This window comes from Gouania willdenowi, chromosome 17, assembly GCF_900634775.1.
Source record: "Gouania willdenowi chromosome 17, fGouWil2.1, whole genome shotgun sequence".
NCBI classification, from domain to species: domain Eukaryota; kingdom Metazoa; phylum Chordata; class Actinopteri; order Blenniiformes; family Gobiesocidae; genus Gouania; species Gouania willdenowi.
In genome coordinates, this window is record NC_041060.1 from 22,855,416 (window position 1) to 22,867,895 (window position 12,480).

Sequence of the window (12,480 nt, forward strand, 5' to 3'; positions counted from 1 at the left end):
ATGACTTGTACTTGAGTAGAATTTCAATCAAGTAACATCACTGATAACCAGTAAACATTGATTAAATGGTGTGTGTGTGTGTGTGTGTGTGTGTGCCTGTGCTTGCACTGAATTGAAGACACAACTGAACTGCACGAGAAGTCACGTGCACTGCTTAAAAACTCATCTGTTGCTTTTATTTTAGTCACTTGTTGATGTATAGACTGTGTGTGTGTGTGTGTGTGTGTGTGTGTGTGTGTGTGTGTGTGTGCGTGTGTGTGTGTGTGTGTGTGTTGAATTAAAGTCACATTAATTACTACTGGAACTGGACATCCTCTCTCGCACTCACGCTGGAGCAGCAACGCGCGCGCCGCACGCACGCGCCTGGGCGCTCTCTGCTGCTTTCACGGGGCGTCGGAAAAAGGCGGTTTGGCGGAGCTGCGATCTGTTGAATGTGCAGTTTGTTTGTCGGCGGCGGTTTATTCCCACGTGAGCGGCAGCGCACCAACCAGCGGCCAAGCAAGCCCCGCCCCCCCTTTCCATCCACATCTGGAGCAGCTGTTGGGACAAACGGAGCGTCTGTGCGACACGGACACACTTTGGTCTCAGATTCACGCACTAAACGCACCACGGGGCGAGACGGAGGTAAAAAGTTTCGTCGATGCGGCTGCGTGACGCTGCGTTCACGGGTCACGGAGGCAGTTTGAATCCGCTTTGGGATCCGACTCTGAGCAGATCCAGGCAGGAGTTGAACATTCCCAGCAGTAGAGCAGGAGTCCGAGCACTTCTTCGGATGTCCGCCACACGGATGGACGCAGAGCGCGTCCTCGGAGCTGATGGAGTGAAGTAGAACATTCACCTCAGCGAGAGCACATCTTCATCTTCATCTTCATCAGCGGTGCAGGTGGAGCAGGATGGAAAGCTCTCCTCTGCCTCTGCTCATGCTCCTCTCCCTGCTCCAAGCTCTGTGTCCGGTAAGTCCCATCCATCACTGCCGGTCCGTCACTGGCTCCCAGTCAGGGCTCAGAGTGGCTCCAGAAACCACTGGTAAAGGGTCACAAGCAGTGCCCTATAGCAGGGCTTCTCACATCGTCTCACCCTGGGACCCACATTTTGCCTCGGTCATCAATTCTTTTTTAATTCAACCAATCAAAATGTAGTTTTTTTTCAAAGATTTCTGTTGAAAACACGCATATATAATCTTTTTTTAAAACATAAATCTATATATTTTGCTGTTCAACATGCTTTTCACAGCATGCCTGTCAAAAGAAACGTTTCTTTCAAAATAAAAGACAAGTCACACATGACAGATTAAGCTTTTTTTTTGGCCAGCTTTCTGCGACCCACCCAGTCGAGATCCGCGACCCACTTTTGGGGCCCGACCCACCAGTTGATAATACTACTCTATTGCCTCTTTGGTGCCCTGGGCCACTTTTTGTTTTTTCTCCCCTTATATGGTAAAATATTTCTAACACTTGCATAATGGTCTTCACCAAACCCACAAAGATACTTTACATAAGGAGAAATTTACTTTTTTGACATTTAATTAAATTTTGATAAAGGGTTTCACATGCGCATATAAAAGAACACAAACAAGTAAATGAAATCCCATTCAAATGAGTTCAAAATACAAGTTATTAATATTATTAGATTAAGACGTTGCAAAAAACAAGATACAGATAAAAGATAGTTGTGGGGTTTTAGGATCCACTGTTATCAGTCTCAGAACAGCATGAAAAGCTCAGTTAAATGGATTACTGAGTGCGTCCTAACCCAGACCTTTCCCTAAACAAGCCACACTACAGAACTCACTCACACGTGCTGTCCCTTACAGGAGAAAAAGCCAAAAGTGGCACATTGTGCTGCTGTTTTTTAATAAATTTGCCAGTGTGGCATTTTGCATCAGCAAATTTAACCCTAAATTTTCTTTCTGGTCAGACATTATTTGATTTTAGATGATCAAGATTTATATCGTATATATCACCAGATTAGATAAGATGTACAAATAACATTTACACAGAAAATAATAATACAGAAATAAAAAAAGCTAATATTAATAAAAAAAACAAAAAAAAAACTACCTGTATAAAATTATGCTATACATTACATATAAAGATTCAGCACACAATACGTAATTCGATTATATATTAATTTTTATTCTTGAGTAAACATAAATAGTCTAACTTTTTTAGAAAAATTAACGGAATACATGCTTTAAATCCAAAACAGTGACAGGGAGTTTCATGCAGTTTCATCCACCATCTTACAACAGGTAAATAATATATTGTAAAGCTTTATTTCTAATGTTGCTCTGCATCATTTTTAAAGGAGAGGAAATCATCTTGTGCTTTTATTTTGGAACGGAAGTTACGTATTTATATATTGTTATTTATTTAAAGCATATGAACATGATGTGTACTGTACACCATGGCCTTGTTCTTGCATATACACGAAATAAACCTCCTAATGCATGTCTGGGGATGTTGACGTATTTCATATACATCATAGTGTCCTTCCACTCATTGTATGGTAGCACATGTAATCCTTTTTTTACACCCAACAAGCAGGAGTAATCATTTGTTTCAATACATTCATTATTTTAGGGTTTGTTTTTCTTATCAAGAAATTAAAACAGAAGTCTTAGATCTTTAAGTAGCATGAAAAAACATTTTAGCTGCTTACATTCTGCTGCTTTTACTATTATTTCACAGATTTACTCCCCATTTAAGACTTTAAATGTGATATATCACCATATTTTTCTGTGCACTGCATCATCGGGGACACTCAATCAGTCAAATTTTATTTCTAAAGCACTTTACAACAACTGAAGTTAGCCAAAGTGCTGTCCACAATAAGAATACAATTTAAAAACAGCATAATATATGATGAAAAACAGACCATTATCACTTTTAAAACAAATGCCACAGAACTATGTGTCAAATGCCCTTATAAACAGGTGAGTCTTTAGCTTTGCTTTGAACAGGGGGGGGGTCTTTGATGGCACGTAACGCGAGCGGCAACGAGTTCCAGAGTTTTGGACCTGCCACAGCAAAAGCACAATCCAGTGGTTTGTCATGTGACCTGGGCACCTTGAGCAGGTGGTGTTGGGCAGAAGTAATGCTCTGCTGGGCTGGTGAGGGGTCAAAGTCTCACATAAATACGCAGATGCGAGGCCGTGGTTGGAACTGAAAACAAAAAAAACAAAAGCTTTCTCCAAACCAGTCAGTGATCAACAAACAAAGGAAACGTTAATGATTTTTTTTCCCCACTCTGTTAGGTTTTTAATCCTAAAATTTGCTCTTTTCAAATGCACGTTTTCTTTTGGGGGGATTAATGTCATGAATAAATAAAGAGACGATCAAAACAAGAATATAAAGCGCAGTAAACAAGAGTATTGTCCTCTCCGCTATGCTCAACATTTGTTTCTTACTTTACCAATTTAAATCATGTATTATAATACAACATAAGTTTAGAATTTGGTTTTTATTCAGTTTATTTCATTTAGACTTAGAATTTGTTTAAACATTTTAATCAAGAGTTTTCACTGCCAAATGTATTGTAGTTTTTTAGTGAAAAATATGGATGAAAAAAGTAAACAAATCCCACTTACACAACATGTACATGTACAATGTAAATTGAAATAGAATTCAAAATATATTTTTTAAGCTAAAAGTTGTTGAAAAACATTTACAAAGGTTGGAAATCATAATAAATAAAATTAAGAATTAAAATAATTTTAGGAAATTTTAAATAATTTTAGGAAATTTTAAATAATTTTAGGAAATTTTAAATAATTTTAGGAAATTTTGAAAGAAATGTAGAAATGTTTTAGAAATTCAGAAATATTGTAAAATACATAGAAAAAGTTTAAATTATTGATAAGAGCGGGAAAAGTAGAAAATAATTGTAATGATTAAAATAAAGTTGGAATAAGAAGAAAAAATAAATTAATTGAAAAACGATTTATTGAGGAAAAAGTTGAATCCTCAAAAAAGTATGAATGTTACAAAAACACCAAAACAGAGCATCATGGGCAGGAATTTGTGAAACATTTTGATAGCTTAATTGTTGAAATCAGATTAAAATGTGGGCGTTAGTGGCGTATACGAGAAGCTGACAACTACTTAGCTCGAGCCCCCTACCCTTTACTTCATTATATCTATTTTAGATGTTTTTATGTTCATTAATGTCTAAGTCTATGTATTTTTTTTAGTTTGAATGTTTCTGTGTGTTGTTTTTGTGAATGTTTTCTAGGTTTTATGTGACACACTTGAAAATCCTTGTCGTATTGTGTTGTTTGTCGTAAGTAGCCTATAGAAGGCATGTTTTTCATGAAAACAATGCTGTGTTTCCTTAGTCGTCCGCCTGCACTCTGAGGCCACTCTGCAGATGGAGGGAAATCTATGTGTTCAGGAGGAGAAGACGAGAACCTCAAAAAATGCACAGACAGTGAAAAGCTTAGTTTAAAGAAAAATCTGCAGGACTATTAAACAAGACATGATAAGGGATTAATCCTTTACTAATGCAGACTTCATTTAATCAGTGGTAGAAGATAAATAGATTTTTCAGAGCTTTTACTTTGACGGGGATTTGGGAAAAAGCAGTAATTTGATCCCATCATTTTAAGACACAGTAATTTTTCTGTTTTCCCCGCATACAAGAAGCTCTGTTTTTATTATTTTATTATTGTGTTACATCAGTCTGGTTTAATCAATGGTTTTCTGACATATCAGTTGTTGTCCCTCAGTTTTACAACAAACCACATCCATGGGTCATGTGTTCAGTGTCTGTCTGAAACGTTTCCGCAGTGATAAAAGTTGTTTATTGGTTTAAAGCCGTCCCAAACATTGTCGTTCTGTCCTCAAGGAAGAAACTTTAAGTTGTCACGGCAAATATGCGGTTGACATCATTTGGTGAGATGAATTATGCTCTGTGTTGAATGATGGAGTCCAGTCAGAGCATGATGATTTTATAAAAAAAGATTTATTACAAACTAAATGAAAAAGAGCACCAAAAAGGAGAGTGTCCCATCCTTTATATTGGAAAGGCCAAATGAAAAAGAGTACAGGATGGTCCAGAAACATACTTCCCTGGCTCCGGATATGCAGGACTGCCTAACAGTTTCACAGCTTAAGCTTTATACAGATATGAGGAAAAGTCCCAAGGAAAGAAAAGGAGGGAGTCAGATGCTCCCAACAGTGGAGACGTTGGAGCAATGATATCTGTCCTGATAATGTGCGTGCGTCAGTTGGTGTGTGTGTGTAATGTGAATATGAGTGAGTTCGGCCTTGGAGATTTCTGGTGACTTATCTGTGTGTGCATGTGAAAGAATTGTACACATGAACACACATTTGACGACATGATGATGAATATAATAATTGCCATAACAAAGTGTTGCAGTGCATCAATGTTACTGAACTGTTGAATTTTGTGATGCAGGAAAGTACAAACCTATTTGACTCACCATGAGTTGAAAACACGCGGTGTGCGCTATGGCTGAACGATTAATTGCATTTGCGATAATATTGCGATTTGATAAAAAAAGATTTCCTAACCACAATGGCTGCAATTTTGGAAAAAAAAAAAAAAAAAATACAATAAAATTCTGGCCACGTGACTTTGGACAGAAGCCGACACTGCACAAAGTTGAGTACCAAAGAGGAGCAGCACCTCAGTTGTATTTTTGCTCTAAAAAAGAAGATGATGCGTAGCGCATCGCGACCCGCTTCGAGCGCCACGACAGACTCGCTAATAAGGGATGCGCCGGCGGTAGCGGTAAGTTTAGTGTGTTGTGTGCTGCTGTTATTGAGTGAATATAATATTTTTGTTAGTGTTCAAAACGTTTTGTTTCCTTCTTAAGGTTTAATAAAAACATACTTTTACCTAAAAATGTTTAAGCACATGCTTGTTCTCCTTATTTTCCTGCACTTCAGTTTTTCTCTCAGTTTTGTTCCGTTGTCGTGGTGAATGCTTTCAAGACTGCAAGTCAAAGTATCTAAGTTTACAACTGTAATTGAACTATATAAATAAACCGTCTTTAATATTTATTCATGCTTCATTTTCCTTTCTCTTAACATAAGATCATCTTAACATAAGCCTAGCCTAAGAAAGAACAGTTTATGTATAATACATTTGATTTTGTTTATTAGAACACATTACATTCATTTCTTGATTGTTTGTTGAGAAATATCTGAGAAAAGGAAATTTAAAAATAATTGCAATATTAAGGAAAAAAGCTTGCTATTAGATTTTTTTTTAATCGTTCAGCCCTAGTGTGACGTGCATCAGCAAGCCTAAATTATGTTATAATACTTCTTGGCAGCAGCTGTGGCGCTGATACTCATAAATGGCCTTCGAACACTTACCTGTCAGACCCTATTTAGGGATTAGAGTCTTGACAGAGGCCTGTGGGACTAGTCCGTGTTTGTCCTTTGAAGTGAAAACAGGCCCCGTTCCGTGGTTCATCTGTAATTATGAGTGTTAGTTCTGTGTGTGCTTCCACATCCACATGGATTCTGGTTTGTGTCACAGCCTCGTGAGTCTTTAATATTGATGTTTCTGCTTCTTCTGGCATCATTTCTGAAATGGGCAGTCTAGATGATACCCGCTTCTTCGTCAATGAAACTCCTACCTTTGCGTTCTGCAAACAGTTGAATGACAAAAGCTGCTTCTTCACCAAAATGCCCCAGGACTGACCCGTTGGGGATGCGGGGCATGCGACACCCGCACTTTCGTAAAAACATTCATTGTTAAAAACGTATTGGTCCAGTTAGATTGATTGTATGGTGATCAAGCCAATCACAGCCAGCCATTTGACAAAGCCGCGGTTCCGAGAAGGTAACGGAAGAGTTAACAGCGATGAGTAAAGTCTAAGTGAAGTGAAAAAAAATTTGTAAGGGGTGGCAAAAAATGGTCCAAAAGTGGCAAAAACTTAGCAAGAAAAGAGTGAAAAGTGACTAAAATGTGCCAAAAGCAGTCAAGAGTGGCAAAAAAATTGACAGGTGGTGTGTAATGACAAAAGGTAGTTTAAATGAGCAAAATGTGGCAAACAATCGTGAAAAAAAGGTTATTTGTAGCATTCCCACGAAGAGGCACAAGGAGTGGTAAAGTTTTGTTTAGATTCTTTATTTTGTCGCGTTTTTTTTAAATTTTATTTTACGTTTTAGTAGCAATAATAGCATTTTTGTGTCTTCCTTTTGTTCAGCTCTTACATTGGTTTCATACTAAATACATTAGATAGTTTAAAATGATTAATTTAGTCCATGGCCATTTGTTGGAGGGGACGCTACATTAGCAGTTCTGCACCGTAGTCATTGGTTAAAAAGGACACCAGTTACACTAGAATAACAGTAAACCTATGAGCTGCTCATCGTGTTTTACTACATTAATAATGGCACATGTCCGTCCTTTACATAATGTAAAGGTATACACCTTTATCTAAATATACATATCTATGTCTATATATAATAGATAAATCGATTCAGAAATTCACAAACATTGTGGAAATGACCTGAATTCCTGAATACCGTTCTCCATGTCGCCGTGGACAGAAACAGTCAGCGCTCACGCTGGCGTGTGTAGCGTAGCCGAGGAGATTCCTGAGATAACTTCTCCCTAATCGAATTTCTGCGAGCGGCTCCTAAAAGTGCTCACGCGCAGCAGCCTCAGGATGCTCTTTGTGTTGACAGACACTGGCTTCTTGGCCCGGGCTCAGAGTGCGTGTGCTGAGTTTCTGCGGCGTGGTAAGGTTAGACGGCATTGGTGTTTGCTTCAGGAAGGAGCTTGTTTTCTTGACTTGCTCTGACCTCAGATGTTTCACTCATACCTTCTTCTCTAGAAGAATGCAGCAGCGTGAGCAACTCAATGACATTTTACACCTCGCTGGAAAAGTAACATTGTTCAGTGATTTTCCTCACTGAGTGAATTCTAAAGCTTGTAAGGCTTTATGCTAGCAGACTCGTTTAAACCAGGGTAGTGCAGGACTCACTCGGCTAAAGTTATTATAAGTGACTCCAAAGACATTTCTGACATTTAATATTCCGCTTTCGACCGATCATCTAGTGCATTCATGTCTAGAGTCAACAAATGAAGAACTATCAAAAATTCAGACATGGTTAGATGTAAATAAACTAGCCCTAAACGTCAGTAAAACAAAATTCATCAATTTCGGAAAGAGAAAAATAACAGGAGATATAAGACTGAAATTAAACATGGAAATAATAGAACAAGTAAAAGAATATAGGGTACTAGGAGTGTGGATGGACGACAAGCTGACCTGGAAAAAACATATACAAATAGTTAAAAACAAAGTTGCCAAAAGCAATTACATCCTTTGGAAGCTTCAACAAATCCTACATACCAAATCACTTAAAACAATCTATTCTTCACTCATAGCATCGCACTTAAATTACTGCTCCGAAATATGGGGTAATAACTACAAAACGTATCTTGAACCACTATTTAAACTACAAAAAAAAGCTATAAGAATTACATAAAGCACCACACAACGCACACACAAACAAATAAAATACCTAAAACTGCAAGAAATAATACACTACAACACACAAATACACGCATTTAGGGCTTCATCTAAAAAACTACCACATCAAATACAAAAGCGTTTCACATACAATCAAAAATCCTACGACTTCAGACATAATAATGTGTTCAGACCAGACAGGGTCAAATTGAACATTGGCAAACATAGTACTGTGTATAGAGCCATGAACCTCTGGAATAGCCTTGATGCAGAGACACAACAATCCGTAAATCTGAAAGGATTTAAGGAGAAAACACGGAGGATATTTCTACACGCATACAGGTCTCAAGTCAACTCTTCATCGAACTATACAGCGACGACATGGAACTCATCAACTGGTCATTGAGCGCCATCGACAAAATCTTCACGACGAGGCAATTACTACAGCACGAACCAGCGTGTCCAAAGGACACATACCCAAGTGGATATGTCATGGATGCACGAGGGAGAAGCCAGATGCTCTGTCTCTCCCTGCTGACAGTGGAAGATGTGGAGGACATCTATCTGCTAGGGGTCATGATCTTTGGCCTGCTAATGATGGGGGTATGTGTATGTGCATGTGCCTTTCTGATGCATCGTATGCTGAGGCGACTTTCACAGGATATGAAGGTACTCCGAAAGAAGAAGAACTTTTCGTTTGGAGAGTTGGAGGAACGAAAACAACGACGAGAAAAGAAAGCTCGAGGAGAGACGGAGAAAAAGAACAGTGAGGAGGAGTAACAACAGGAACAATGACTGCAGACGAGAACACATCATATAAAAAAGGAGAAAAAAAAAAAAACGTTAATGAAAAGATGAAATTATGAAGAAGATGAGAATGTTTGACTAGGGAAGAAACGAGGTTTGATGTAAAATTATCTGTGTTCAAATCAGGGGACGGATCTGGATAAGCATAATGCTTTTTTCCGTCTCACTTTCCGGCATGCAAAAGGAAAAAAAAAAAAAAAAAAAAAAACCAAAGATGTGATTTTACTCTGAATGTCAAAATGAATTTCTGTGATTGCAACCATGTCGGAAATGAACTGAATAAACAAAATAAAAATAAAATGTAATGGGTTGGTAATTGGTATCACTTTAAAACCTGGTTTATTTCAAAAGACTTTCTCCCAATATCTACACCTACTGCTCCTCTTCACTGCTTCACGTCTTCTTCTGAGTTGTTTTTCTTTTTATTAGGTCAGTTTTGGACATTAATTAATCTAATTAACCAACATATATATGATAATCGCATGGTATCATATAACTATTACTTTTAATCTCATAATGACTTTTTTCTGGTAATTATGACTTCATGCTATAGCAAGAGCACTCAAATGGGAAGGTTCACTAAAGGTTTAGGGGTATTAAAACATGTGCAGACGTCACTTCACGTGCTAATAAGGGCTACAAACCCTAGGTAATCAGGACAGCGCGTGTTCACTGCGCCACATTGCGCCCACAATCCAGTTAGCGTGTTTTTCTCTGATGAATATGTACTGTGGGCAGATCAAAAAATGGGAGCAAAAAATAGGAAAAGGGAATTCAAATAAATTAATGCAGTGGACACAATGCAGTTCTTCAAATCTGGAACTGTTTGCGGTGACTGTTTCTGCGCCAAAAATCGTAAGACTCACAGGCAGGTGCGAACTCACACACAGAGATCAGCGGCAGTAAATGTTGACACAAAACACAGCGGAGATGAAAAAGGGCTCCAGTTAACCTTTCTAGGACAAGAAAATAGTTTAAATAAAACAATAGTCAATATTAACAGCCACTGAAAGGAAATGCTGAGTAAACTGTGTGTGTGAGAGAGAGAAACAACTGGACATGAGGCTGCGATGCAGAAGATACTGTGCGCGGAGATCCATGGATGTCGCTCCGGATGCACCTGATCTATGTCTTCCTCTTCATGTTTTGAGCGTCAAACTCTTGTGTGCACTATTCCCAACAAAACACAACTTTGTTCTGACGCCCACAGACAAGCTCCGCTCTGCCACTCTAGCCTTTTACAGTCTATGCTCCAGCCTTGCCTGGCCCCGCTTCCATTTCCACCGGTTTTAATTGATTTTAATGCACCACAATTATTAAGCGAGTCATCAAGTCAACAAAATAGTAATCAAAGCTTTTTCCTAATCAAATTAATTGATTTATCGATAAATCGTTTCAGCCCTATTTACTTCCTATGTAAATAGAAGAACTTTTAATGTTGCTATTAACAAGGTAATGTCTAGTATGTCCAACCTGTCATGTGGAGTTGTCCAAGGCCCTGTTCTGGGGCCCGTTGGGTTTTTATTGTATTTGATCAGTTGATTTGTGGTTTTAAAAATATATGAATAAATTCTAACAAAACAGAAACTCTGATCATCCCTCCCGATAAAACGGTCCCTCTGATTAAGAACTCCCATGGTGATCTGGGCTCATCTGTGAAAATCAGCCTCAGAAACCTTGTGTTTGACCAGCTAATGTCTTTGGAAGGTCACTGTCGTCACCTGACCAAAAACTGTTTTTATCATCTGAGAAATATCTCTAAAGTGAGGAACTTGTTATCAAAATCAGATCTCGAATTGATCATCCACGCATTCATATCATCTCACATTGACTATTGTAATTCTGTTTTCACTTGTTTTAAACAGACTCCAGCTCGTACAGAATACTGCTACCAGACTTTTAACTGGTGCCCCAAGAACATCCCATATTATATTATATAGTATTCTTTATACTCTGCACAATTTCACATAGAGTATAACATTCTAGTTCTGACTTTCCGAGCGTTACATGGCCAGACCCCTCAATATATCACAGACTTGTTGCCCCTACACTTCTTGGCGCAGCCTTCGGTCTGAAGGCCAGGGTCTCTTAAAGATCCCAAAAAATAATTTTAAAACCCAAGAGACTTGGCGTTCCAGGCTCTTTTGGAGTTTAAATGTGTAGACCCTTTTAAGAAACGTGAAGATTTTGGTCTTCAGAAAAGCTTTTAGTTGAATGAATTTACATTTTTATTGTCCTTTTATGATGCTGCTCCTGTTGGTGTAAATACACGTTTGTTTTATTATTCTTTTATGATGTTGCTCCTGTTGTTTTGATTTACCCTCTCTTCTGTACAGCACTTTGTGATTTTATCTGCAAAAAGCGCTTTTTAAATAAATGACTTACTTACTTACTTACAAATGGAGGTGTTGAATTGAGCAGATTCTCATTCTGAAAGCAGCCTCTGGGTCCTGCTTGGAGCTGACATGTGAAACGTGGCGTGAGGCCGTCAGTGTTGGATGTACACGAGCTCTGCAAGTTTTCTAATGCAGAGGAGGACGCGTGTTCCTATGGTTTGTAGCCTGAGCGAGCTACAAGCCAGGGTGGGTGTGTGTGTGTGTGTGTGTATGCGTGTGTGCGTGCTTTTGTGTTCTTAATCTCCCTCTTTCTAATTAGATGTCGTTCCTGGCTATCAAACGTCCTGAAATTGTGCCAAACATGGTTAACAGGGTTAATTGATTTATTTTTGGTTACGTGACATAAACATTTCTGTATGTCTGTGGAAGGAAACCTCACTCTGAAAGATTTTTGGTTGGGTTTGACATGGCTACACTTGCTAGACATTAGGCCACTCGTTTTATGAGGAAAAGTATCAAGGGAACATTAACCGTGATATTGTTCCAAAACATGTAATTGAGTGTTTAGTGTGTTCCATTTCAGGACGAGCATGTCCGTCATTCCTCAAAACGTTGTATCGCAGGATTCCGTTGCAAGATTTTGTACCAGTTGTAGATCTGCTTATTCTAGATCAGTGTTTTTCAAATGGGGGTACGTATACCCATAGAAGTATGCAGTGGCACTACAGGGGGTAATTTCACTATATATATATATATGTAATATATTTTAAAAATTATACAAACTCTAGAAATAAATCTATTCAGGAGCCACTAAATCAGTGTTTTTTAACCTTAGGGTCAGGACCCCATGTGGAGTTGTCTGAAATTTCAGAAAAATTT

General features: G+C 38.4%; 1 protein-coding gene across 1 annotated transcript in view; it reads left to right on the top strand.

Moving 5' to 3' along the window:
- The first annotated feature begins 545 nt into the window (after nucleotides 1–545).
- The window catches only part of pth1r (parathyroid hormone 1 receptor), a 46,419-nt gene continuing 34,484 nt past the window's right edge, over nucleotides 546–12,480 (top strand). The window contains exon 1 of the mRNA XM_028472787.1: nucleotides 546–953. Coding sequence (XP_028328588.1) covers nucleotides 894–953 — 60 coding nt within the window. The 5' untranslated portion in view covers nucleotides 546–893. The remainder of the gene's footprint in view (nucleotides 954–12,480) is intronic.